Source organism: Vicugna pacos, chromosome 6, assembly GCF_048564905.1.
Source record: "Vicugna pacos chromosome 6, VicPac4, whole genome shotgun sequence".
Taxonomy (NCBI): domain Eukaryota; kingdom Metazoa; phylum Chordata; class Mammalia; order Artiodactyla; family Camelidae; genus Vicugna; species Vicugna pacos.
This window is the reverse complement of record NC_132992.1, coordinates 94058926-94086822: the sequence shown is the minus strand read 5'-3', so window position 1 is coordinate 94086822 and position 27897 is coordinate 94058926. Positions and strand designations below refer to the sequence as shown.

The following is a 27897-nucleotide window of genomic DNA, read 5'->3' as shown; positions in this document are numbered from 1 at the left end:
GAGTAACAGACACAAAATGCATTTGGTACAAAATAATTTGTTTTAATGGCAGCACTGGGGAGTGAACCCAGGGCCTCATGCATGCGAAGCACGTGCTCTACCCGAGATACACCCTCCCCCGACAAAAGAATTTTTAAAACAGCTTTGAGATGTAATTCACATAGCGTACAATTCACCTTTTAAGTTACATAATTAAGTGGTTTTTTGTATCTTCACGGAGTTTTATAGCTAGCACCACACTCAATTTTAGAACCTCACCTTCAAAAGAAACCCCACACCTCTTAGCCATCAGCCCACAACCCCCGTCCCTCTGGAGCCAAGCAGCCACGTCTCTACTTTTTGTCTCTAGGGATTTGCCTATTCTGGGAATTTCGTATGAATAGAGTCATGTAGTTCTTTGTGACTGGCTTCTTTTATTGAGCATGTATGAATTTAATTGGCAGTATAATGAACTGGTAAAGAACTTGGCTTTAGCTGATACTTAAGGCCTCTGTGTAAACTGTGTTTTGACAAGATAGATGCCTGCTGTTAAATCTTCATCGTAGCTTGGGTCTCTGTAACAGGATACCCCATACTGGGGGCTTAGACAGCAGACATTTGTGTCTCAGTCCTGGAGGCTGTGGTCCAAGATCCAGGTGATGGCAAACTTGGTTCGTGTGAGGGTCCACTTCTGGCTGGCACACGGCTGCCGCCTTGCTGTGTCCTCACACACTCTGGTCTCCCTCCTCTCAGAAGGCTACTAACCCCATCGTGAAGGCCCCACCCTCATGACCTTATCATGGCCTAATTACCTCCTGCAGGCCCATCTCCAAATACTGTCACACTGTGGATTAGGGCTTTGACATACAAAATTTGGGGAGGCCACAGTCCTAAAACCTTCAAGATTTTCATTTCTCAGAAGTTGTCATTTAGCAGGTGATTTTTCAAGCCAGAAACAAGTTTTGCAATTCTATTACTTGTTAGAGAAAATATTATATCATTTTACGAAATGGGAATTTTAATTACAGAGAGTTAACTCACTTGTTGCTGTTAAATTCTGTGATATAAAATGCGTGGAAATTGTTAGAAGACTTTATTCCTTTTGACATTTTAAGCAATTGTTAAAAATGCAGGGTTTCTAAGGATTTTTTTTGGTGAAGTGTGATGAATGTAATTATTTATGTGTATATCCAACTTTTTGACTGCAACCTAGGTTAAAAAGTACATGTTCCCTCCTGTTTGGTACACATGTGCAGGTGTGTCAGTGCTAGTGTAAGTGTGCACATCTGAGAGATTTTCACGAGACCAGACTTAACCTACTCTGTTTCATTTTGTCCAAGTGCTGGTTATGACTCATTAAAATGATACAGGAATGTTCTATTTGGTGATTTGGCCAACCTTTGGATTTCCTGCTCCCTCGTTCGGTGGCCTGTGGGGCAGGACAGACGCCTCTCCCACACTCATCGTTGGTGCTAGTCATTCCATACATTTTGAAGAAGACACATTTGCTGACATTTGCTCTTTTTTTGTTCCATATGAAGTATGTTCTGGCTTCATCTGTGCTGTACCTGTCAAATATTAGCACACAGGTGACACAGATTTAGCACACAGGTGACAGTGAATGTATATAAATACACGTGAGAACCAGATGTTGCTTTTTCTTCTTTTTTTAATCTCCCTCACGATGAGGTTGACCATTTAATTAGTACAAATCGTAAACATATTTTCTATCTTGCAGATTCGTAACCAGCTGAACCAGGAACAGAATTCAAAACTCCAGCAGCAGAAGGAACTCTTAAATAAGCGCAACATGGAGGTGGCCATGATGGACAAGCGGATCAACGAACTGCGTGAACGTCTTTACGGGAAAAAAATTCAGGCATGTGGAAAAGAAAATATTTCTGTGAGATAAACTGCTAAAAATGGTTCATCCCCAAATTGTCCATCTTCACTGTGATACCATCCTGCTCCCCAGCAGCCAGAGTTGATGAAATATAAATTGGCCACAAACTGTAAAAAACAACAGTAGGGGATGGTTCTTTTTCCCCAAGACACAGCTGGTTCCTGATGTGTGGTATCGTCCCTCCCCAGCCGCGGTGGCTTCTGCTTCCTCACCCTCCTCCCTGGGGCAGCTCTGTCTCCTCTCTGCTGGGCAGGCTTTGGCCCCCATCTGCAGCACCCATTTTTTTTAACATTTTTTATTGATTTATAATCATTTTACAATGTTGTGTCAAATTCCAGTGTTCAGCACAATTTTTCAGTCATTCATGGACATATACACACTCATTGTCACATTTTTTTCTCTGTGATTTATCATAACATTTTGTGTATATTTCCCTGTGCTATACAGTGTAATCTTGTTTATCTATTCTACAATTTTGAAATCCCAGTCTATCCCTTCCCACCCTCCACCCCCCTGGTAACCACAAGTCTGTATTCTCTGTCCATGAGTCTTTAGATTCCACATATGAGCGATCTCATATGGCATTTTTCTTTCTCTTTCTGGCTTACTTCACTTAGAATGACATTCTCTAGCAGCATCCATGTTGCTGCAAATGGCGTTATGTTGTCGGTTTTTATGGCTGAGTAGTATTCCATTGTATAAATATACCACATCTTCTTTATCCAGTGACCTGTTAATGGACATTTAGGCTGTTTCCATGTTTTGGCTATTGTAAATAGTGCTGCTATGAACATTGGAGTGCAGGTGTCATCCTGAAGTAGATTTCCTTCTGGGTACAAGCCCAGGAGTGGGATTCCTGGGTCATATGGTAAGTCTATTCCTAGTCTTTTGAGGAATCTCCACACTGTTTTCCATAGTGGCTGCACCAAACTGCATTCCCACCAGCAGTGTAGGAGGGTTCCCCTTTCTCCACAGCCTCTCCAGCATTTGTCATTTTTGGATTTTTGAATGACGGCCATTCTGACTGGTGTGAGGTGATACCTCATTGTAGTTTTGATTTGCATTTCTCTGATAATTAGTGATATTGAACATTTTTTCATGTGCTTTTTGATCATTTGTATGTCTTCCTTGGAGAGTTGCTTGTTTAGGTCTTCTGCCCATTTTTGGATTGGGTTGTTTATTTTTTTCTTATTGAGTCGTATGAGCTGCTTATATATTTTGGAGATCAAGCCTTTGTCGGTTTCACTTGCAAAAATTTTCTCCCATTCCGTAGGTTTTCGTCTTGTTTTATTTCTGGTTTCCTTTGCTCTGCAGAAGCTTGTAAGTTTCATTAGGTCCCATTTGTTTATTCTTGCTTTTATTTCTTCTAGGAGAAAATTTTTGAAATGTATGTCAGATGATGTTTTGCCTATGTTTTCCTCTAGGAGGTTTATTGTATCTTGTCTTATGTTTAAGTCTTTAATCCATTTTGAGTTGATTTTTGTATATGGTGTAAGGGTGTGTTCTAGCTTCATTGTTTTACATGCTGCTGTCCAGTTTTCCCAACACCATTTGCTGAAGAGACTGTCTTTATTCCATTGTATATTCTTGCCTCCTTTGTCGAAGATTAGTTGACCAAAGGTTTGTGGGTTCATTTCTGGGCTCTTATTCTGTTCCATTGGTCCATATGTCTGTTTTGGTACCAATACCATGCTGTCTTGATGACTGTAGCTCTATAGTATTGTCTGAAGTCTGGGAGAGTTATTCCTCCAGCCTCTTTCTTTCTCTTCAGTAATACTTTAGCAATTCTAGGTCTTTGATGGTTCCATATAAATTTTATTATGATTTGTTCTAGTTCTGTGAAATATGTCCTGGGTAATTGGATAGGGATTGCATTAAATCTGTAGATTGCCTTGGGCAGTGTGACCATTTTAACAATATTGATTCTTCCAATCCAATAGCATGGAATATCTTTCCATTTTTTAAAGTCTTCTTTAATTTCCTTCATCAATGGTTTATAGTTTTCTGTGTATAATTCTTTCACCTCCTTGGTTAGATTTATTCCCAGATATTTTATTACTTTGGGTGCAGCACCCATTTTAAGCTGTGCCATGGGCACAAATTCCTTGACCTTGTGTCACCCTGTGTTCTTGCTGTGAACTGATTTGCCTTGCCTGGCCCAGGAGTCATCACAAGGTTCTTAGAAAGAACCCACGTGGGAGGGCTTTGTAAACTCTTGAGCAGAGCGCTGTATAAGGGGTCTGTGCTTTTTAAAAATCTTGATTTGGTATTTTGAATTTCAAAGGTAATAAATACTCAAAGAAAGACCGTTAAAACAAAACAAACATTTAAAGGAAAATGTGGAAGTCCCTCCCATTCTTCTCATTCTCCAGGGATGATAGTTGTTAATGGTTCCAGTCTTTTGCTTAATACAGACAGGAAGGTATTCAGGTTTTAATTGAAAATGTAATTGTAGGAATTATATCATCACACTGCTCTGCACCACACTTGTTTTGGGGGGCTTTTTTTTCCTTCTTTTTTGAAACCACAACATGAGGATCTTTCCAGGTCATGACCTCATTACTTTTGCAACTTCCGTATACTACTCCGTGTCCCAGGGCCTGTGGTCACTGTACCCAGCCACGTGGTCAGGCAGGGTGTCTTGGGACCTGCCGTTGTTCTTGGTGCTTCGGTGAACACGTGTATCTCTAGGGGGTCGCGGGAGGAAAAGGGACCAGCGCTGCGTTGGTATATTTGGCTGGGTCTAGCACCTGACCTTCCTTCCACTCGGGGTGCTCAGGGTCTGATGGAAGTGGTGGCGGAGTGCAGAGCCGATTAGCCTGCTGTCGTCGGGCAGCTGGGACTCGCGCACCGTCCCCTCACCCACACTCCGACACGGGTGTTTTCACGATTGGCAGGCATTCTCTTGTTGGCTTCTGCTGCTCTGAAGGTGGCTCTCAGGTGAGGGGCAGGCTCTAGGGGCTTGGCCTGGTGGGTGGGTGAGGAGGGCGCTGGAGGAGGAAGGCACCGCCTCTTCTGTGGGCATCGTGACTGGCAGTCCCGGGGAAAGCACCTCTGATTTACAGATCTACACTGTTTTAAACCAGAGTGCTTCAGGGCCAGTGGTTAGTCTGTGTAACACTGTGACTGCAGACCGTGGTTTCCATTTTCTCAGTAACAGCACAGAGACTGTGGGAGAGGGTGCGTGCGCACCTCCATGCTTGCTGACACTGCAATCTTTAGTGACGGTGTATCAGTCAGGGTTCTCGGGGAAACAGAACCGGTTCTGGGTGTGCATGTGTATAAAGACAGACCAGGTGACGGATTCTGAGGACTCACTCCCACGCTTGTGGAGGCTGACATGTCCAAAACCTGCAGGGCTGGCCTGCAGGCCCAGGAAGCCGCAGGTGCTGCCGCGTGAGGCTGCAGCACCTGCCCACAGGATTCTCTCTTCCTGGGAGACCTTAATCTTTTCCTTGAAGGCCTTCAGCCTGTTGGATGCAGCCCGTCCACGTTATGAAGGGCAGTCTGCCTTCCTCAGAGTCTGTTGATTCAAATGTTAGTCTCATCTTAAAAAATACTGTCACAGCAACATCTGGACATGTGTGACCAAATATCTGAGTGTCACATCCTTGCCAGGTTGACACAGAAAATTGACCACCACAGATGAATAGATAAATGGTACTTCTTACATTCCACCTGCTACTTCAAGGGGTCCCCCTGAAGAATTTGGCACGTCTGCAGATGTGTGTCTCCACCCAAAGGTTTTAGGCACTTTGAGCAGTTGTCAGGATCATGGGCCCTTTCTCCAGAATGACACGTGCTTGTGCTCATGCATGCAGAATTTGGTGTTCAGTTGTAGGAGGGGTAGGGACGTCTCACTCAGCCTATCCGGGGACCCCTAAGAAGCCAGCGTTTCTCTAGTTAGATCCTGTTCTGGGCCCTGCTGTTGTTGGCATTGTCACATGACCAGCGTCCCTGCTGAGAACAGCAGAGCTGCCTTCAGGGAACTGGCCAGTCCTCACCTGCTTCCAGGCCCTGTCCACCTTGCCCTGCATGGCTTATTACCCTTTATCGTGACTTTTGGATGTGGGCACAGAGACTCAGAGATGTTAAATCACCTGCGCAAGGCAGCACAGCAAGTCAGTGGCAGAGCAGGATTTGAAGCCAGGCTGAGAGCCCAGGCTTTGATGATGCCTCTGTGCCCACCCAGGGGAGGGATCGCATCCCCCCCGATGAGATGGTTATGTGCTTAGAGGGGTCCTAGGAGGCTGTCCAGTTACACCGTCAGCTCCTGGTTTTTCCAGCTCACATTCAGGTAGGTGTTATCGGAGCATTGGTCCTGTGGGACTGTGGGTTGAAGCCCTTTTTTGAAGTCTCACCCTTTCTAGATACTGGTCTTTCAGGGTGACCCCTTCCTAAGCAAAGGTTATTGGGCAAGGGGTTCAGCTTTGAGCAGTCTGTCATGCTCAGCTTACGGTTTCTTTTCACTGAGGAGACTCTTGACTCTAATTTCTCCCCATTTTATAGCTGAGCCGTGTGAATGGCACATCGTCGCCGCAGTCACCCCTGAGCACGCCGGGCAGGGTGGCTGCAGTGGGGCCTTACATCCAGGTTCCCAGCACCGGCAGCTACCCTGTGCCTGGGGACCCTGTAAAGCCCCAGTCTCTCACCATTGCCTCAAGTGCTGCCCACGGAAGATCCAAACCTGGTGAGTGGTAGGGCCCTCTTCTTGGGGGGGAGCGTGAGCAGCAAGGGGAGCTGTGGGGGCACAGCAGCCTCAGAGGAGCCCCTGCCCACCCCCATTGTCCCCCGAGGCGCTCGGTCCTCCAGGGCAGCAATGGGGAGCTGCGTGCCACCACGCTGACACATGGACAGGTTCTCTGTATTGAACTCACCACCTTTACTGAGCAGCTTTTCAAAACACAGATTAATGAAGGCTGCACCCTCTCACGGCCCCGGGTTTGTGTACCTGTCAGGCACACGGTGGCCAGCGGTGGCCACTGTGCTGCACGCCGAGCCTGCTGCCTGTCCTGGCACAGCCGGTACCTTGGCTGGCCTGCCTTTCCCCACCCAGCACAGTCTTCATCTCTCAGAAAGTCCACAGACCCGTCCCTCTGAATTCCGCCGTGTGGCCGGCCGCGGGGCTCCCCGCGCTGCACAGGTACACAGCCCTGAGTCCCTCAGCACCCAGGCTGCCAGCTGAGCGCAGCCCTGATTCTCTGTGGCGAGTCCACTCTCCTGCCTCGGAGGAAGATGGCTGTTTTAAACTGATGCATAAGATGCCGGCACTGCTTTGCAGTGAGACTGTGTGACTGGGGCTGACCCACCGCCCCGTCAGAGTCGCACGGCGCAGGTGCACAGTGCAGCGATCCAACACTGGTGACAGCAGGGCTGCGGGCCGGGGCGGGCCTGCACTGCGAGGACCTTCTCAGGGCTGGTGGTAGACGGGTGCTGCCCTTCTGTGTGTGTGCTCCGTGCTCTCGCTGGAGGGCCTGGCGCTTGCCGTGACCCAGGCAGGAGGGTGTGTCGCCAGCCTCAGATCTCTCCGTGGCTGTCTCATAAGCCATGCGGAGTGTGTGGTGGGCAGGAAAGTCAAATTGCAGCTTTCTTCGATAAGCTGTTGTTTATAGTTCTAAGCACCGGATAGTGGGAGTGGCTGTTTCCAGTGGCAGATAATTAGCACAGCCAGCGGCCTGTCTCCTGACTTCATCATAAACGCTTCCCACGCTGAGAATGGCTCCTGTTTCCCCTCCCCCCCAGGGGTCTGTGTGGGGCCACCTCACAGGTTGCGGGGAGAAGCCGTGCTCTCGGGGCTGGGGGAGGGGCCTTCAGAAGGAGCCTTGGTCTTTCTGCTGTGGTGGGAGGTGAGCGGACGCAGGACGCCTGTGCACCCCCGCCCTGGGGGCGGAATCTCAGCCCAGATGTGGGACTGGGGTGGGAAACCTCCCGAGGAGACTAACCCGCGGGGTTGGCCATCCTTCTGGTTCCGTGTCACACAGATGGCCCTGGTCAACCCCGAGCAGCCAGCCCGTGGACAGTGTCAGACCTTGACGTGGGGCCTGACTGCGGTTCGTCTCGGCCCTCTGCGCACCGGTTTGTAAACCGTACGTTGGCTGGCGGGCCTGGTGGGAGGCTCTGGTCCTCAGCACTGCCAAGTCCACAGCGCTTCTTCCAAACTGACAAAGGCTGCTCCTCGCAGTCAGCCGGGGAAGAGATGCCACACAGGCACGCCTGCCCTGCCCGCCGCAGTCGGGCGGCGCCTGGGGCCGGCCACGGCAGCCAGCCCTCCTCAGGGAGGTGCTGGCCCAGCAAGCGTTTTGCGGTTTTGTTTGCACAAACTTAGGATGATTGAGTTCACTGTGAGGCTTTTAGTTTTATCTTTAGTACAGGAATCTCCCATCAAACTTAAAGATGACTGTCCCTTTATAATAAGAATATATTCCTTCTACACCTCCTCTCTCATCCTGAAGGAGGAAAATCCATAGGCTCTTGCTTTCTAGTGCCTTTATGGCTGATTTCCATGAAAGTTCCTGCTGCTGTGAGATTTAGGAGCAGCTGGACGGCCACATTTCCTGTGACACTGAGAGGGGGCCAGGAAACCCAGCTCCCACGGCCAGCCCCACCCGCCCGCCCTCCTGAGTCAGCAGTGGGCTGGGTTGGTTTCCCATCGGCCCAGAATTTGTACCTCGGGGCACTCTTGGTGAACCTGCGCGTTTCTGGCCCACACCCACCCCCAATCTGATACAATAGAGAGGGTATGAAAGCACAGCAGCCAGAGCAAAGTGATGGTTTGGACTGAGGCCTTGGAAATGCCCCACCAGGGCCCTTGCCGCCTGGAGCCAGCAGCGAGGGGTTAGCAGTGCAGCAGCGACTCAGCTGAGCTGCTGCACCGTGTAGATGTGGCCCAGGGGTGGCTGCTGACTGGCCTCCTGTGGCCGGGCTTCGAGCTGGGGGGAGTCTCCTCTTCCTGTCTTAGCAGCCGCAGGTTTGGGCTGGAGCACTGCTGGTGGACGGAGGGACGGGGCTATGTCCCCTCGGATTTCTCTCCGCCTCGTGTGGCTGATGGCTGGGTGTTCACCACTTCAGTCTGGGCTGTGAGCTAATCCTGCAGAGGCCGTGATGTATCGTGTCACTGCGAGTGAGCCTGTCTTACCAGGGAATGCTCCTGCGTCCTTTTTCAGTTTGGAAAATGCTGTTAAAAAACATACCTTTTCAATGGCTTTCCTGAAAACGCTGGGCTGACGGCTTTCTAATCACTGCAGCAGAGCGATAACCTGCTACTCCAATCAGTGGGAGCTTGTCCTGTCCTCCTGTGATCATGAGTTACTTTAAGAGGATAGAAATTTCTAAAAGGTTAACTCAAATTTTTCTTTTAATACTAGAAGCAGTACAGGTCAAACCCGTTAAGAAGTCAGAAGGGAAATCTTTTTGTATTGCTGTATGTAACTGTACTTGTAAATACTGTTTGAAAACTGAGGGCCAGCACTTTTTTATTCCCTAGTGTTGATGTAACGGGTTTGACCTGTATCTAAACAGGGGCCAAGAATGTGGCTTTGATCCCTTGGCCCCTGGCCCGGGTTGGCGCAGCCCCCTGCTTGATCGTCGAGTCTCTGCCCATGTGACAGCGCTGCCTGCCGCGCCGGTGGAGGCCGCCCTCGGTCTTGCCTGGCGCGAGCACGTGTTCAGGGAGGGGGCTTGGCCGCTGGATGATGGAGCTGCAGCAAAGTGTGTGTCCCAGAGGGGTTTTGTTCCTGGCAGGGAGTTAGTCTTATGTTGGTTCAACTAATTTCAAGCAAAGTTTTACTGGTATTCTGTTCTCTTCCAGCCAACGATGGAAATTGGCCAACACTGAAACAGAATCCTAGCTCTTCAGTGAAAGCAATGCAGGTTGCCGGTGTGGACTGGAAGGACCCTGGTGTGGAGGGGCCTCTCAAGCAGGGGGCCGTCTCCAGCCAGCCTGTGCCCTTGTCAGCACTAGGAGCTACGGAGAAGCTGGTAGGCCGTTTGTCTCTGTCACAGAACACAGACAAGCTCCTCACCACCTGCACCCATGTCTGGCTTTCGTCTTCGTCTTGAGGGCCGGGAGGTGTCCTGAGGCAGGTTCACGCTGCTTGTGTCCAGGTCACACCCATGTCTGAAGGAGCCGGGTGCAGGGGTGCATGCCTTTGCTCAGGGTCCTTCGTCCCACTGTTTGGTCCCCGCAGTGTGCCGTGTGCCTCATCACAAGCCGATCTGAAGGATTACAAGTCCTACTTTGTATTCTCTTGTGACTGTGACTGAGGGAAATGTGCTTAACTTTTCAAAGGGTGACTTTGTCTTTCTTTTTGACCTCTAAATTTAGGGCATTGAGATTGGTAAAGCGCCACCCCCCATGCCTGGTGTCAGCAAGCAGCTGCCCCCAAGCTACGGGACGTACCCAAGTCCTGCACCTGTGGGCCCAGGGTCCACAAACTCCCTGGAGAGGAGGAAGGAGGGCAGCTTGCCCAGGCCCAGCGCAGGCTTGCCCAGTCGGCAGAAACCCACCCCGCTGCCTCCTGCGGGCAGCCCTCACCAGCCAGGTTCCTCACAGCAGATTCAGCAGAGGATTTCCGTGCCGCCAAGTCCCACGTACCCGCCAACGGGGCTGCCTGCATTTCCAGCTGGAGACAGCAAACCTGAACTCCCACTGACAGTGGCCATTAGGCCCTTTCTGGCTGATAAAGGATCAAGGCCACAGTCCCCCAGGAAGGGACCCCAGACAGTGAATTCAAGTTCCATATACTCCGTGTACCTCCAGCAAGCCACACCGCCCAAGAATTACCAGCCAGCGGCGCACAGCGCCTTCAATAAGTCGGTTAAAGCAGGTACAGTGGGCTTGCTCCTCCTCTTGGGCTAGATCCTTTTACTGAAGAAAGTGCCAATCTGTGTCCTTACTTTGGGACGACATGCTCTTTAGGATTAAACTTGATTTCTGTGTAAAGTGTGGCCTTAGGTACCTGTGTGAGGTAGGGGTAAAGGGTGAATTGCAGGCACAGTTGTGCAGGGCATCGCAGCTGACTTCCTGTCTGCAGCCAGGCCCTAGGGACAGTGATGCAAGGGGGTGTCTGCTGCTCTGGGACCCTTTCCCAGAGCCCGCAGGGAGAGAAGCCTTGGTTTGGGTGAGGGGACACCAGCCCTGGGCCAAGGTGTTCTGGGAAGGCAAGTGAGAGAAGGGAGCCTAGGTCCGCACAGACAGAGACTGACGGAGAGCCTCATCTGTGCGGCCGGCCGGGCTGGGCCTCCCCATGTTCTTGGGCTTCCAGACCAGTCTAAGGCTCTTTAGGCATGTGTGGCCCCCCGTGCCCAGGGACCCCCTGGCCCGCAGCAGGCTCCGCCCTGTGCTGGGAGAGGCCTGCCCCTTCCCTAGCGCCCCCGGGCCACCAGGTGAGACCTTCCTTCCTGAGGCGGCCTGTTCTGTACCATTCAGCTTCGTCCGAGGGTCAGGTAAGTTCTCCTTGGCCAGGAAAGAGCAAGGGTCTGCTTGGGACAGGGCAGGAAGGCAGGTTTGTAACTTTTTTTTTCATTTTTTTCATTTGAAAAATGCCCAATTCTGGAAACCCAAATGTAAAAACTGATAAATTAGAGACACTTCACCTTCAGAAGGAGTTGGTGCTGTTCTGTGAACGGTAGGGTCCCTTTGGGATTTAAAACTAGGCATAGCATCCTCAGCAGCAGATGCCCATCTCTGTAGGAGCCCATCTCTGTGTCACTGATGGTGCTCAGGGGCCAGGCCCCAGAACCCACAGGCTGCTGAAGTCGCCCTGTCCTCTGTCTCCTCCAGTGTACGGGAAACCTGTCTTACCGTCCGGCTCCACATCCCCGTCCCCGTTACCATTTCTTCACGGGTCACTGGCCACAAGCGCCTCGCAGCCACAGCCTCCAGAAAGCACCGAGAAGGAGGCTGAGCAGGACGGCCCCGCCCCGCCTGGGGACGGCACGGGCGCCGTGGAGAGCCTGCCGCGGCCACTCAGCCCCACCAAGCTCACGCCCATCGTGCACTCGCCGCTGCGCTACCAGAGCGACGCCGACCTGGAGGCCCTGCGCAGGAAGCTGGCCAACGCGCCGCGGCCCCTGAAGAAGCGCAGCTCCATCACAGAGCCCGAGGGCCCCAGCGGGCCCAACATCCAGAAGCTGCTGTACCAGCGCTTCAACACCCTGGCCGGCGGCATGGAGGGCGCCCCTTTCTACCAGCCCAGCCCCTCGCAGGACTTCATGGGCACCTTAGCCGACGTGGACAATGGGAACACCAATGCCAACGGGAACCTGGGGGAGGCTGGCCCCACCCTGCCCACGGCCCCGCTGCCTGCTGAGCCCACCCCTGCCTCCGATGCCAATGACAACGAGCTGCCTTCCCCCGAGCCAGGGGGGCCCCTTTGTCCCGTGAACACCCACCAGGCCCCCGAGCCTGCCGAGGATGACAACAACAATGTGGCCACGGCCCCGTCCACAGACCAGCTCCCCAGCCCCGGGGCCGAGGCCCCCTCTCCAGGGCAGGAGCAGGTGACCCTGCCACTGGCTCCCACCGTGCCCTCAACGGCGGCCTTGACGGTAGGTGTTGCCCTGGGCCAGGGCCACAGCTCCCTCGTCACCCCGCCAGCTCTTGTTGAAGATGCACCTGTGTTGGTGGTGGCACTGGGGTTGGTGGGCCCTGCAGGGCACAGCCCAAGGTGTCCCTGAGAAGGGGAGCCATGGCTGCACCCCAAAGGGCAGGCAATGAGGGGAAGGAGAGCCTTCTAGACAAGGTTCCAGGTGGGAGGGTGGCACCGAGGGGGCCAGGCAGGTGGGCTCCCCTGCAGTGGGCGGAACTGAGCAGCTCACTCCCTAAGGAAGCAGCTGAGCTTGGCCGTCACCCTCCTGACTGTCACTCACCTTGCTGTGGAGCCGTCCCTCCAGGCAGTGCCAGGCATTGCTCTGCTCAGGCTCTAGACCCTCGCCTTTGCCGCCCAGGCCTGGCTGGTTGGCAAACAGCTTTGAGTCAAAAGCCTGCTTCCTTCCCAATAGAACAAACGGACCAACCTGAAGAAGCCTAACTCGGAGCGGACAGGGCACGGGCTGAGGGTCCGGTTCAGCCCCCTGGCGCTGCTCCTGGACGCCTCTCTGGAAGGAGAGTTCGACCTGGTACAGAGGGTCATCTACGAGGTGAGTGAGCGCGGCTGCCGCGTCGGCTGCCCCGGGCCTGGCCAGGGCTCACACAGGCACCCTGTGTCCCAGGTGGAGGACCCCAGCCAGCCCAATGACGAGGGCATCACCCCACTGCACAACGCCGTCTGCGCCGGCCACCACCACATCGTCAAGTTCCTGCTGGACTTCGGGGTTAATGTGAATGCCGCTGACAGTGACGGCTGGTGAGGGCCCCTGGGGCGTGGGGTCCAGAAGGGGGGTTGGGGGGCAGGAAGGAAGGAGGATGCCAGCACTTGGTCCTGGGGTGCGCATCCTCCGGCCTTTGTTCACTGGGTTTTGTTAAAGGTTCGGCTGGGACGTATTCGCCATTGTAGGCTGAGCCGGAGTCAGTCTGTTTTTCAATGGCCAGAAAGTGCACAGGGAAGGGAGCCTCGCAGGCCGGCCTCATGAGTTGAGGCAGTGGTCTTGCTGCTGTGGGCAAGCCCCTGTAGCCCTGAAGTCATCGTCACAGGCAGCTGTCTGTCCTGCCTCATTTGGTCATCTGTCAATTGTAAAATACACAGAACAGTTACCACGGCAGCCATTTCTGGGACATGCCAGCGGTGCGAGGGACACCCGGATCGCCATCGTATAGGCATCTGTCTCCCAGCCCGCTGCCCACCTGCACTTTTCAGGAACGTGCGTGGTCCTAAACTGTCAGTAGAAATCAGGCAACTGGAAAGACAGCGGCCTGGAGGCGAGCAGGGCCCTGGGTGCACAGCTGCCGGGCCTGCTCAAACGGCCATGCTGTCGGTTCCAGGACCCCGCTGCACTGCGCCGCCTCCTGCAACAGCGTGCACCTCTGCAAGCAGCTGGTGGAGAGTGGCGCCGCCATTTTTGCCTCAACCATCAGTGACGTTGAGACAGCCGCAGACAAGTGCGAGGAGATGGAGGAAGGCTACATCCAGTGTTCCCAGTTTCTGTATGGTATGCGGGGTGGGCGGGCGAGTGCCTCCAGCCCTTCTCCTGGCCGCATGGGGAGAAGCCCCTGGTTAACCTTGGGGGCAGCCCAGGAAGTCATCACGATGGAGGTCACACTGTCCGTCGGGCTCGTTCCTGAAGATGTGTTGGAAAATCCACATTGTTGCGAGCCCGTGCCAGGTTGCTAGAAACAAAACCACTTCTAGGTCTTGGCTAGATGGTGCCCTCTGGGCAGAGAAGTGGGGGTGGGTGGCTGGGCTGTCTGTGCACTTGGGCTGGGATGCACTGGGATGTGCCTCCGCCCAGAGAGAGGCCTGTGACGGCCGACGGTGTCCCAGCGTGGTGACCGTGGTGGGTGAGCACTGGTCTTCCGTCCGCTCTTTAGGCAGAGGGGTTGGCAGGGCTGCAGCATCTCTGAGGCTGAAGTCAACAGGTCATCTGCCCCACATCTGTGGGTCCAGCCCACTTCAGACCCTGGGCCCTGGGGACAAAGTGATAAACAGGCAGGCTGAGCTCCCAGAACTGGGGGGGCCGCGGTCCCAGGACACCTGTGCCTTGGGGCCTGGCGGTCGGTCCTGGGCGTGCGCTCACTCCACTGGGGAGAGCTTTCTGCTATTGGAGCAGCATCGCAGCTGCTTTTGACATTGACTTTTGTAAGTATGTTCTCGGTGTGGGTTGAGCTTTACTTGAGAAATGTCTTTCAGAACCACAGCCTTTGCTCTGGACTGAAATCCCCAGCAGCACTCCTCCCATCAGGACGTGAGAAGGACTGTGGGTGTTAAGTGGGGGGGGGGGGGCGGCAGCTGGCCGAGTTGGCAGCGTGGCCCTTCTGGTCCTGGAGCAAGCAGGGCTCTTTGCCGCCCACCCGCCACAGGGACCTGACAGTTTGCTCTCCCATCCCAGGGGTGCAGGAGAAGTTGGGTGTGATGAACAAAGGTGTGGTGTACGCCCTGTGGGCTTACGAGGCCCAGAACAGTGACGAGCTGTCCTTCCACGAAGGCGACGCACTCACCATCCTGAGGCGCAAGGACGAGAGCGAGACCGAGTGGTGGTGGGCCCGCCTGGGGGACCGGGAGGGCTACGTGCCCAAAAACCTGCTGGGGGTGAGTGCTCGAAGCTGCTGGTTCACCCCTTTCTGCCTGCCCGGGGAGCACGGGGCACTGGGCAAGGTGCGGCTCACATCCCGTGGGTGACTCAGTGCAGGAGCTCCCCCCAAGCCCTGGTACCCCCACAGGTGGGTGAGTTTGCAGAGCTGGTGGGAGGGTTGGCAGGCCCTGGGGAACTGTGGAGGTGTTTGCTCCTGGGGAGGCCCCGGGGCAGGCCAGCACCCTGGTGGCTGCTGCTAGCTGTGCTCTGCTCTCAAGGCGCCAGCCAGCAGTGTCTTCAGAGGGGGTGGGTGGGGAGATGCGGCACCCGCAGGCTGCTCCCAAGTATTGCATTCACAACCGCATCAGACCTCTCGGCCTGCATGCCCGGCAGGTGCCACGTTCACCCCACCTTCACTGGATGTCAGTGGCCTACCAGGCGCCTTTGGGGGCCTTACAGCCAGTGACAGGGACTTTAGATGGTTTGAACCCACGGGGATTGAGGGTGGGCTCAGTAGGAGGTGACAGCCCAGGAGCTGAGGAGCCTCGCGGGGAGCCCGGCTCCACGGCCGTCCCACCCTGACCCCTCTCCCTCGGCCCCTAGTTGTACCCACGGATCAAACCCCGACAGCGAACACTGGCCTGAATGTTCCTCCAGAGCACCACTCAGACTTGCCGGCGACCAGGAGTCACCCAGGAGATTTCTCCATTTCCCTGGGAAAGCTGAAGCTAGGAGTGGTTTTACTGGTGCTCACTTTAGCAGACGGCGTCCACAATGTGAAACCCCGGCAGTTTCTAGGTGAGGCCCTTTCTCCAGCTCACCCACACTGGGAGGGGTACTTTCACCTCCAAGAAGACTGAATTTTGCCAATTACTGTAAATCCAAATAAATACCCAGCTTTCTCAACCACCGCCCTTGTTGCCAGTAAGCAGCCCTACAGTTAAGCGCTGGTTGGTGGCCAGTGAAGACCGATGCTCTGCTCGACTTGGGCGCACGGCTGCCCCTCAGTCCCATGTCACTCAGCCCACAGTGAACACTCCCAGCCGCTGTGAGGTGTGTCCCCCTGCGAGAGCCCTGCCCACCTGTGGCCTGGAAACCACAGGAACCCAATGTCCTTTTCTTCCTCACCTCGTGCGTTTCTTCCTAGCATCACCAGAGGGGCCCGTGTGTGGAAACTCCCGTCCCATGGTGGTGTCTGGTGTGCCGGCTCTGGGCCTCAGTCTGGGTTACCCAGGCCGCTGGTGTGGGGCTGGACTTCATGCCATGGGCACAAGGACCCTGAGGACCAGGTGACACACAGTCAGGGGTCTCAACGCAGCACTGCCTTCTCTGCAACCTCTCGCTGCCCAGGTGTGGTTCTGACGCCCTCCCAGGGTGGACATACCCTGCTGAGTGCAGTCTTGCCCTCGAGCCGGGGGTGGGTGGGCGTCGGGAGGGTGGCCCTGGGACAGGAGGGCAGGGCCCAGCCTCCCTGTCCGGGCGGCCATGATGCAATAACATTTGCCCCAGTTCTAGACTTAAAGCAAGTTAGGCACTTCCCTGAGATCTGAACTGTACGTACAGGCTTTTATACACCAAGAGTATTTTTTGACTAGACCACTCGAAGCTATCAGAGCCACGTTGGAAATGTCTTCTCATTAAAACCCAGGCTCTTAGGCTTTGTTTTCCATGTGCGAGTCTTGTGTGTACTTCACGTACAAACGTGTAGAGCCTTGCTGTGGTCAGCCAGTTTGAAGCACTGATTGTACCCAGCGGGGTGGTGAGGAACGGACACCCCACGGGCAGCCTCTGAGGAGCCGTGTCCACGTGCACACAATAAACCGCTGTCTCCCACCGGCGGCTGCGAGTCTTGTGTTCCGGGGCCCGAGCGGAGCTGTGCGGGCAGCTCAGGTGGTCGGGACACAGCGAGGCGAGGCCTGACCCGTATTTTCAAAATAGGTTTTAATCATAAGCTTTATATACAAATTGTTGTACAGTTATTTTAATAAAGTGAAATAGTAAGTGAAAAGTACAAAACACAAAGCTTGCTCCTTCCCCCCGTGAAGTATCAGAGGCGTGTGCACAGCCCCAAATTAGTGACGCAGTGAACGGACAGCCTGTAAAACGGGTTCAGGCCGACTGTAAGCCGCGTATGGGAGACCAGGCAGGCAGCAGGGCCCTCCAGGCCGGGTCTCCGCTGCCGGCCCACTTCTGAAGAAGAACTAACAAAACGAGCAGCAAGGGGCCAGGACCCACTCGCACGCTCGGGCCTGACAGCTTACGCTGCACAGTTAGCAGCTGTGCAGCTCAGCGGCTCCCACCCCCGGGTAAGTATCAACAGGGTAACAAATTCTGAAGCACGAGCTGTTGAGAGCGTTAATCAGCGGTGTACGTATTGCACTAGGTAAGCGGACACTTGTTTCTCCGAATACTTGAGTTGCGTTTCCAGTACGTGTCGGGCTGGTTGTGCCTGTGCCCGCAGGGAGCGGGCGCCGCGGTCCCACGCTGGCTGACTGGCCTGCGTGGAATTACTGGTCCCGGGATTCGTAGAGGAGCTTGGCGGCCTGCAAGGTGACCCAAAATAAGCACGGAGCCTGGCAGGGGCGCCCCCCGGTGGAGCAGGAGGCAGGTCTTCATCTGGGAAAGGTGGGCAGTGCCCTGGTGGCAGGGCCAGGGCCACGGTACCTTGTGCATGGCAGCCAACCATGCTGTCGCCTGCCTCCTGCTGCCATTTGCGTCCTCACCGGCAGTCAGCTTCAGCTGCGTCACGCCCTCTGCCCCTGGGGTTCTGTAGTGCAGGGACATGCCCGTGGCCCGCGCGTTGCCTCCTGGGGGCAGGAGACAAGGTAAGGCTGCCCCGAGGGGACTCTGAGCACCCAGGATGCTGCCAGCCCTGACGTGGTGGCCAGGTGGTGAAGCCTGTGCGAGGGAGGCGCCTTCTGGTGTATGACCCCAAGTCACAAGACTGGAGGTCCGGGACAAACACGGCCACATCACTGAGAGCCCAGGGAGAGAAGCAAGTGCCGCATCTCTCGGCCCCGGCGGGGCACCTGCGGGGGGCGGGGCCTGCACCACCCTGGCTGGCCTCCCACCCGCCCCACCACCGAGAACAGGGTCGAGCAGAGGGAGCCAGAGAAGTGCCACCACCTTGGTCACCAGCACCCTACCCTAGCACATGAGCTCCAGAAAAGATGCCCCATGTAGGTCAGCCTGCTGGGACATGGCCTGCCTGCCCCTGGGGTGGGAGCAGCTGCTCCATGGACAACGACCTGATTCCTACACCTGTTCTGAGAACCCTTCTGTCCCGACCATGTCAGCAGTCACGTGGAGACCAGCTCCTGGTGACGTTCACCTACAGCTCTTCTGCTGACTGTGGGAGGAAGACTCCAGCTCTCAGAAGAGTCCTTCAATCAGACACAGGTGTCCAAGTCAACATGCAGGCCAGTGGGGTCAGGGCGCGAGCTGGTTGAGAGGGCGAAGCACCACCAGAGAGCTGCCTCCATGACCTCGCATGAGCCACGGTCCTACCCTGCAAGTCAGTCCAGCTTGGCCCGGCGGGGCTCCCTGTGGGTGCCCCCAGCTGGCTCTGCCCGCCACCTGCTCTGTAAGTGGTTTTACTGGCGCCCCGGCCACACTTCCATGTCTCCTATGCTGCCTCCAGCTCAGGGAGCTGCCCCAGTGCCCCCACTCCCATGAGAAGACAAGGTTCTGGGGATTCAAAGGTTCCAGAAAACTTTTGGCAGAGCAGGGTTCACTGTACTCCCAATGGGCACCATGAGCCCCAGCTGCTGGGACTTTGGAAAGGCTGGCGACTTCACTGGGCCAGCTGGATGGTGACCACTCCCTGGCCTCTGGTGGGCCACGGCAAGGCCATTCCTGCGCGCACCCTCCAAGGCTGAGCCCAGCTCCTCCAGACCTGGACTTCCCACCAAGGCACCTGCAACTCAGCCTGCTTGCGCTCAGGGGACAGAGGGGGCCAAACACTGGCCAGGCCCTCCCGCCCCAGCATTCCAGGAGTCGGACGTGCAGGAGGCTCCTTGAAGAACACAGTGAGCCCGGCTGTGAAGGACAGGACCATGTTGGGAGAAGGGCCGCCACCCGCCGGCAGACTGGGCCTGCTGAGGGCCAGCAGATGCTGACGTGAAAGCGTCACTGAGCCCTGCTTTCCCCCGGGACAGAATGAGCAAACTAGACAGAGCTCTTCCGCCAGGATACTGTCTTAGACCCGACCCTCTTCCAAACCAACCAAAAGTGAATGGGCGCTTCGCAGAGAACCCTGACGTGGACCCCCCGAGACAGCAGGATGTGAAGGAGGCGCAGGGCCCGGGCAGTCAGGGGAAAGGCGAGGAGCACGTGTCTGACCTTCAGAGGCGGGCTGGCTCCCCGGGAGGCTGGTGTGAGTGTGAGTGTCTTTTTCTACGTCAAGGAGGTAGGCAGGCAGGAGAGAAGACAAGCAAGAGTCAATCAGAACACAGCACGGTGGACACAGCCACACGGACTCCTCAGCACACTGTGCGCAGAGCGGAACACAGACTCCCCTTCGGGGGAAGGGCGGCCGCTGCACACGGAGGTTTGGGTGGGAAGACCCAGACTGGGCTCCTCCCCGCGAGCCCACGAGGAGCCACAGAGCCTTGTCTCCACAGACGCCAACGGCAGGGCGTGCCGGGAGGGCCCTGCCCCAGACACTCAGGAATCTGGTGATGCCAACTGCACCTGGGCTTGATCCTGGGTCCGAGTCCAAAAGTAAATGAAATGGCACAGGAGAGCGTTCAGACAACGTGTTTAGGCAAATTTTCCTTCGTTGTTTTACATGTTAAGCCCCTGTTCACTGGCGAGTTCCTGAGCCAGTTAATGGATACAGGCCCACAGGGGAGGACAGGCAGGAGCCTTGGAGACCCTGCCACAGGCTGAGTGGGATGGCCCAACAGACCCTGTCCGCGAGGCTGTGCTTGGCCCCAAAGGTCATCCCGGCTGGCCGCACGCGGCCTTTACCTCCAGGGGGGAAGCCTTCCGTGAGCATCTGCACGGTGGAAACGTGCGCCATCTCCACCTCGCGGCGGCTGTCCCCGTCCAGAAGCAAGTACCTACAGCAAACGAAATGTGTCCATGCCATGCCACTTCCCAGCTCGGTATGACAGCTGTCAGCGCCAGGCCACACCCTGCTCTTACCTCTGGTTGCTGGAAAGACGACAAACCATTGTTTCTGATTTCTCTGAGTTTCCAAAAGTCACAAGGAAGGTGGCTCCTTGGGATGCAAAGCCAAACGTGAGGACATGGCTGCTGCTTTGTTACGTGTGTTCCCGGCTGGCAGGCCAGCTCCCGTGGGACACGCACGAGGCCAGGGCGGGATGAAAGCAAGGCGAGTTCTGCCCCGCGGCCCCTGCTGAGTCCCACAAGAGGCACCGCCTCAGGGGAGGCTGTGCTCCAGGTGACCTTACCTCCCAAAGGCCCAGGTCACAGGGCATCACCCCCCACCATGCTCAGGAGCAATGACCCGGAGCAGCAGAGAGAAGGCACAGAGACCCCCCCCCCCCGCTACCAGGAGTGGTACTGCGGGCCGGGGTGAGGGCTGCTCAGTCCTCAGAAGCTCTGGGGGGGGCAGACCTGTGTCCCTGAGCCCCGGGTGAGACTCAGCCTGCTGCCGCCCCAGGGAAGTGCCGCCCGAGCCCAGGGTGGACGTCCCCAACCCGGGTCCCAGGCCCAGCAGGTCAGCCAATGTGTCAGGTGTGTCCATCTCCACAGAGAAGGGCCGAGGCTGCACCCACTTCTCAGGCGCCCACGAGGGCCGGGCCGGGCCGGCCCCAGGCGCTTACCACTCAGGAGCACCTTGAGCTGCCTGTCGTAAAACTCGGCCTCCTTGTGGGACACCAGGGCGCACTGGGCGCACTGCCGCACGGGGTCCACGAAGCACATGCGCCGTAGTGGCACCTTCTGGCTGCAGCACTTGTCACAGAAGCACTTCCCACAGCGGCGACAGTGGTGCTGGGGACACGGGGCACTCAGTGAGGACGCGCAGGGGCCCTACGGGCAGGCGGCCCCTCACCCATCTCTCCGCAATGGGACCACCGACCAGGCTGCGACTGAGCCAGGGCTCTGACACAGGCCCACCACCCGCCCCACGGCCTCAGCTCACCTTCCGGGTGAGAAAGTCAAACTTGGTGTCACACTGCATGCACCTTGGGCACTAGGAGAGAAGGTGGCAGAGCGTCAGGACCCGGAGCCCACGCCGCGCAGCCCAGCCCTGACGGCGCAGTCAGCTCCCTCTGAAACCAGCCAGGGAAGCACCCATGAGCCCTGCCTGGTACCGGGGGTGGAGGAAAGCGTGGCCAGGGGCTAGGCGGAGGGGCGGCGTCCCATCGGCAAAGTCAGCACCAGGTAAGTGCTTGAAACACACCTCGGGTCAGGGAACCAGACAGAACAGGCCGGATCTGCGACCTGGGGCTCAGGAGGCTGGACCTGCTGGACAGCAAGTCCCATGCCCGCTGCCCCGAGATGCACAGATGATCAGGAGGTTGGGGACAGAGCACCAGAGGGACAGGCGAGGCCCAAGACCTGAAATGGCCACAGCATTGCCAAAGCAACCGACCACACAAAAGAGCTCAGACCCGCCACCCCACGCAAAGTGACAGTCACTTCCACAGACGGGCTGTCCCTGGTGGACACACCTGCCACCCCAGCCCAATGATGCAGTGACAGTGAAACACCACCTCCAGGCAGGGAGCCAGGAGTGTAATCAGACACCCTGCCCACGTAACCCAAGGATGACCCCGTCCAACAGGGCGTGTCTCCCACAGTCCTGCCCTTCTTCCTCACTGACCAGCTGCTCTGGGCAGCCGGAACCCATGCCACCCGGGCTCTGTTCCCCACCCTCTCTGACCCCCAAAAACACAGGGGCTTGGCCCCCCTGCTCTGCACATACCACCTCCAGGCCCAGCTGTGGGACCCAGCACTGCCTGGCCAGTCAGGCCCGTCACTGAGGAGATTCACAAGAGGTGCCAATGCCCACCATTCTCAGCTGGTCTAAAACAGCCCCGTGGTGCCAGGGCCCTGCAGATGCTTCTGGAAGGAGCCTGGCCTCCATGGCACAGCGTGCCCTTCTCCATCAAAGGACAGGTATCAGGCGAGCCTGCAGCAGGAAGGCGCCCTCGCCCCACCCAGCCCCACATGGCCGGGGCCCCGCACTGAGCTTCCTGAGATCCCATGACTAACCTTGTTTTCTCTGCTTGTAAGCTGCTTTCTGGACTTGGACCCAGGGCCTGGTCCACCCTGGCCTTCCAGAACCATCTACAGCTCCCTGCCAACTTCAGGCTCCAGCTGGCTAATCACTGAGCTGCTGCTTCTGCCAGCCCCTGCCTTCCACGGTCAGTTCTGGAATGTTCCCTGTGTTTGGTGCTTGGGCCTCCCCACATGGCAGGGCCTCTGTGTCACGATCCCTGGTGACCTCACACAACCACCAGCCACAGAATCCACTGGGTGTGGGTGTAGCCAGGGAGGCTGAGCCACCGGGAAAGCCAGCATCAGACCAGGCTCCAGCACACGGAGCTGTGCTCCCAGGGGTGGGACGCGGCTCCCAGGGCCGCTCCCTGTATGCTGGGACGCTCACATCTGGACCACTGAGAGACCAATTTCTAAACTAAGACCACATCCGAATTGAAAATTTGCTCCCTTAAAAATATTAGTGAACTAGAAGCTTTTTATTAATCTAAGTAAACCAATGAGGTTATTTTTAAATATAGTAACTTTCTTGTTATTTACATAAAAGAAACTTTTCAAAGATCAAGAGAACAACTTGATATGAGAACAAAATTAAATAAGGAACTAAAGCAACGGGTGAGGGTATGAGAGTGAAACCCCACCAACGTACCCCTACCCCCGGCCTGATGGAAAGTTGCACCAAAGGCAAGGCACAGCGCCACCCGGCCCCCAGCCCCGCACCCCTGCACTGGGCCAGAGGCTCTGGGCTTCCAGGCACCTGCTCTCTGGGGAGACAGAACGTACAAAGTCCAGAAATCAGGTGTGATCAACCCATTTCCGCCATGTGCAGCCAGAGGGGCCTGAGATGCCAGCCGCTCAGGCTGCATGGTGCCCAGACCTCCATGTGTTGCCGGGAGTGGCGCTCATACAGGCACAATCACAGGAGAAGCAGGACCCTCCAAAGGGACCCTAGGAGCTCAGGGAGGGCCCTGCCATGAGATGAACGCGCGCACACCACCCCCCACCCCTGCCAGGACGGGCAGCAGGCCGGCTGTGGAGCGTCTCACTCCAAGTGAAGCAGCACGAACAGGCGCGCCTCCAGCCCACCTCAGGAGGAGGGGCCTCACGAAACATGGGCCCTAGTGAGACACCCCGACTCCAAGCCCGCTCCCGGCTGCGGGTCCCGGAGTCCGAGCCCGGCCGCCCACCGTCGAGCCCTTGCTGGTCCAGCAAACCAGCAGGTGACTCAGGCTCCCTGCCAACTAAGCTTTCTAGTGGGTAAGTGAGGAGACCATGAGCAGTAACAGGAGAGACCAGAAAGGGCCAGAGGACACTGGCCCGGACCAAAGACGTGAGCACAGAAGGGGCTTCCGGGACTTGGGGGTTCACCCTGCACAGCTGACAGCACAGGCCAGGCACAGAGCTCGGTGGAGGCGGGTCCTGGCCAACCTGCTGCCCAGACTCAGGCACCAAGAGCCCCCGGTGCCCGGGGCAACCCGTCAGAACTAGTCCCCACCCCCAAGGGCAACTCCCCCTCAGCGTGAAAATAACAAAGTTTTAGGACAGATGCCCAACCTCCCTCTAAGGCTAGGGTGACAAAGGACAGTCATGCCCTCCACACTGTACTCTCTGAGGCACTGCTGGCGCCTGGCTCTCACACTAGACCAGGTCTTAGGTTCCTCAAAAATAAGCCATAAAAGTTAAGTTTTAAAATACACATATTAATGTGTCTTCATTTAAAAAGCAGCTTTCTTAAAGAGTAAAAGCTTAACTCCTACAAATAAAGAACGACCCTGAGTTGAAGACTCAACTCTCCTGCATTAACAAAGGACCAGGCTCACGCAGCCCCATCTGCTGTGCAGCACAGCGTGGCCCGGAGCTCCGGGGAAAGGGAAGGGGCATGCCCGGGCCCAGGGAAGGAGGCCACACCGCCAGCCTTCCTCAGGGCGCAGGGAGGCCCTGGTGGTGTTTCACAGTCACGCTTTCTCCCAACACCAGAAGCAGCGCCCAGCCAGCCTGAGGGGCTGTGGGCAGCTCTCTTGAGAGAGACAGTGCCCCTGGAGGTCCACTGGCTCCGCAGCCCCAACCCCGCACCATGATGGACTTGCCCAGGATCCTGGGGGCCAGAGATCTGGGAACCCCACTCGTAGTGTTCTGGGAACGCATTTCGCAAAGAACCCTCTCCCCATGTGACTTAGAGAAAACTCACAGACACCCCTGCTCACCCACGACAAGCCAGACACAGACCCCAAATGTGACTGCTGACCAGTCTGTCCCCACTCATCTGTCAGAATAAAATGCCCACTGACCTGACAAAACTTTCATCAATCTTCTCTCCTTCCTTTAGGCCCCCAAACTCTGCTTAGCTTGGGGTGATGCCTCCCCTCTTGTGCCATCAGATCAGCACCTGCCCCTCCACCTCCACCGCTCACCCCCTCCCCTTCTAGCCTGGGTCACTCCTCCCACGAAGGAAACCGTTGCTGCCTGATCTTGGACAGTTTGCAGACCTCTTGGTTGGAGCTTCCCCTCCTACAATGACCATAAATCTCTCCCCACCTAAGTCTGACCTTGTTTTTTATCTGACATACCACGCTCTCCCCTCCCTGGTTCTGCATCTGCAGGGTATCTGAGCATCAAAATGACAGCACAGAGCCATCATCATTGGTTACACCCAGTGCCGAGGATGGGAAGAAAAGGGGGTGAGCATGCAAAACTGCACGGATTTCAAGGAGAAAACTCAGTATTTTGGGCTACATGCCAAATAGCGCACCCCAAGCCCACTCCCCACACTCCCCCACTGCCTCCTGGCCTCACCAGCTCCCAGGGAGGCACGGACTGTGGAATCCATGACGTTGACACTAGAAAAGAAATCCTGTCATTTCTGAGGCAGGAACCCCCCTGAGAAGCCGAGAGCCACAGACGTTTCCTGCACTTGTAGGGGTGTCCCCGAGGGCCCAAGCTAACAACCTGGTTCAGGATCACACACCCAGTATAACAGATGCAGAATGAGCTGGCCTCGGACCAGCGGGAGACAGCCGGAATGACAAGAGGGGAGGGCGTCTACAGACATGACAGCGACACTAACCCACACCCAGGCGAGAATGGGGGATGTCGGAGGAAGCCAAAGATGACATGTCATCTCCGGCCCTGCTCTACCTAATTCTCCCACCTGCTCCAGACCACCACAGGTAAACCTGCCCCTCCCAAAACACAGTGATTGTGATCATGACATTCTGGAAGCACCGACCAGGCAAGGAGCAGACTGACCCATCCCAGGCTCCATCCCAAACTTCCCAGCCCAAGCTGCCCCAGTCCAAGGTCCTTTTCCTTCAGAATGCTCCCTTTGGTAATTTCTGGACTCTGGGGCATGTCCCAGTAAATTTCAAGACAAACTTCCTCAGACTCAGAAAGTAGTCCACAGTCACTCAGAGGCCTCCTCCCGTCCTCCGAGCTCCCTCGGCCTCTCAGGCCTCCTCTGGCTGCTCAGACCACAAACAGGGGTTTGTGAGCTCAGATCAGTGTTTCTGAAGGGCACCCGCCACCCCGCCAGCACGGAGCGAAACGTCTGTTAAAGGATGGGGTGCCACACTGATTCAAGTCTTTCAGTCCGACCCTGTCAGTCTCCTGAGTTCTCCAGTGGGCTGGGCAGAGCTCCAGGCGCACCTCACCTCGTGGCCCTGCAATACGAGGCCCACACAGAAAGGCAACTTACGTGGGAAAACCTATGCAACGAGGATTTCAGGAAAAAGCGAGGGGCCCTGGAGAGGAATGCCAGTGGGGATCCCAAGGTCGCACAGCAGCGGTGCCCCAGCTAGACTGTGTTCCCGCGCACATCCGCACGCTCCGAGCAGCGGGGCACACATCCCTGTGCCAGCCATTCCCCAGGGGATCAACTGGACGCAAAACGTCTAAAGAGGGTCCTCGAGGGGCAGCAATGGGCAAAGGCTGAGACACATCAGCCTGGCCTCGGGGGCACCCTCGGGCGACCGCTCAGGGAGCTGCAGACACTGCAGACATCCGGCCCACCGGGCCCTCGGGCGCCTGGGCTCCCCTCCCCCACGGGGAAGAGAACTTCTCCCTCATGTGCTCGTGCCTGCTCCTTCCTTGTCAGTTCGTGCTGCTTTGACTGGTCTTTGAACCATGATAATGTCCACCTGCTTCCCTCACGGATCCAGTTAGATGAACTCTGACATGCGCTCATGTATGGGAACCAGACCCACGATGTCACCTCCTTTTTCCTTTAATCATCTTTCACTGCACTAACCAAGGAGACCAAGTGAGGAAAGGTAAGTTCTGTTAGTTCAAAGTGTACAAGGACCAAGAGAAAAAATGCAGAAGAGAGCACAAACAGGTCAACAAAGAACAAGAGGGGAGGGGCGACGTAGCCCAGCTCAGTGACCCCGCCACCCACTCCCCAGCACGGCGCCCTCTCTGACTGCAGGCACCTGGTGACTGCCAGCTCCCCTCAGGGCGACAGGGCAGTGCCGCTGAAGTGGAAAGAGCAGCCCCGGCAGGACCAGGACGGAGGACTGAGCCCTTCCCCGGGGCTGGCCCCACGGCCCCTCCCCAGCTTCTGGGCAACTCACCACCAGAGTCTTAAAAAACACCTGATTGCATTCCAGTCTCTTAGAAACACCTGACTGCATTCCTCAGGACAAACCCTGCCGCCTGATAGGTGATTCTCAGGGAAGGGAGGAAAAGTAGTCGATCACAACGCGGGAGGGAGCAGTAACTTAAAGCCTTTTCAAAAATCGTGGTGCGTTGGTGTCTCAGACATTTGTGATTTACAGGAATGCACGAAGTTTTTCGCATGGCTTCACGTAGCTGAGAATTACTGGCTTACGGGATCCTGTCCAAACTCCCGGGCCGGCACAGAAGGGCCTTCAGAAGGTGCCGCATCCACCCTGCCGACGGGACAGGGTGTCCGCCCCGCACCTCTCGGGAGCAGGTGCAGCTCGCCAGCCCGGACGCCCTCCAGACTCGGTCCGGAGACGCCTACTCACACCTGAGACCTCCCTCAAACACCACCCGCCGCGCAGTGCAGACCCCGAGGGTCCTCCAGGGAGGATGCTGTTTGGTAAACAAACGCCGGACTCATCGGCTGTCCCGCGGAGTTCCAGCTCAGCAGCTCAACCAATGGGCGCTATGGGATTCGCAGACGCCCCGGGGGTGGCAAAGCCCGGGTCACATCGTGGGGAGGTCTGTGAGGGGCACAGAAACTTAGGGGGAGCCTGCGCGCCCCGAGGACGGGAGCCAGGTCGGGACAGAGCGCGCGGGCAGCAGGGGCGCGGGGGCGCCACCAGAGCGCGGAGCGGGTGCCGGGAGCTGCCGAGGGGGACCCGGAGCGCGGGGGGCGGGCCGGCTGTGGAGGGGCGTCGGGGAGGCAGGGCGGGCCCGGATCGGGGTCCCGGGCCGGAGAGCGGGCGGGAGCAACCTACCTCCTTGTCCGGGACCCATTGCGGCTCCTCCAGGCCGAACGGGCTGCCGAAGGCGCGGTGTTCGGGCACCATGCGCAGGCCGCTGGGGGAGCGCACCAGCTTCTTCGAGTCGCGGCGCGCTGCCACCTCGGAAGACATGACGCCGCCTCAGCGCTCGCCCGCCGCGCGCGACCGGGTCCTCGCCCCGTCGGGAGCCCCGCCCCGCCCCGCCCCGCCCCGCCCCGCCCGCGCGGCTGA

The 27897-nt window shown here is 56.6% G+C and overlaps 2 protein-coding genes across 10 annotated transcripts in view; one reads left to right on the top strand and one right to left on the bottom strand.

The window, feature by feature from the left end:
• PPP1R13B (protein phosphatase 1 regulatory subunit 13B) overlaps positions 1 to 16882 on the top strand; it is a 75506-nt gene extending 58624 nt beyond the window's left edge. For 6 of the 8 annotated variants that reach the window (XM_072963790.1, XM_072963789.1, XM_072963791.1 and 3 more), the window contains 11 exons: positions 1718 to 1858; positions 6392 to 6572; positions 7864 to 7968; positions 9690 to 9859; positions 10206 to 10707; positions 11664 to 12430; positions 12884 to 13021; positions 13094 to 13227; positions 13803 to 13969; positions 14867 to 15066; positions 15653 to 15955. In XM_072963790.1, coding sequence (XP_072819891.1) covers positions 1718 to 1858; positions 6392 to 6572; positions 7864 to 7968; positions 9690 to 9859; positions 10206 to 10707; positions 11664 to 12430; positions 12884 to 13021; positions 13094 to 13227; positions 13803 to 13969; positions 14867 to 15066; positions 15653 to 15694 — 2547 coding nt within the window. In that variant the 3' untranslated portion in view covers positions 15695 to 15955. Of the gene's footprint in view, positions 1 to 1717; positions 1859 to 6391; positions 6573 to 7863; positions 7969 to 9689; positions 9860 to 10205; positions 10708 to 11663; positions 12431 to 12883; positions 13022 to 13093; positions 13228 to 13802; positions 13970 to 14866; positions 15067 to 15652; positions 15956 to 16196 lie in introns of those variants that run through there. The other 2 variants (XR_012073845.1, XM_072963793.1) reach the window with 2 other exon arrangements.
• Positions 16883 to 16973: 91 nt separating this feature from the next.
• On the bottom strand, positions 16974 to 27865 carry ZFYVE21 (zinc finger FYVE-type containing 21). Of its 2 annotated transcripts, XM_072963823.1 has the most exons (8): positions 27661 to 27865; positions 21162 to 21212; positions 20842 to 21010; positions 20198 to 20273; positions 20021 to 20112; positions 19391 to 19444; positions 17714 to 17856; positions 16974 to 17592 (listed from the first exon to the last, which is right to left on the bottom strand). In XM_072963823.1, the coding sequence occupies exons 1-8, from the start codon at positions 27796 to 27798 to the stop codon at positions 17557 to 17559; spliced, it is 759 nt and encodes a 252-aa protein (XP_072819924.1). In that variant the 5' UTR covers positions 27799 to 27865; the 3' UTR covers positions 16974 to 17556. The 2 variants fall into 2 exon arrangements, with proteins under 2 accessions (XP_072819924.1, XP_072819925.1); XM_072963824.1 differs by lacking the exon at positions 19391 to 19444.
• Positions 27866 to 27897: the final 32 nt, after the last annotated feature.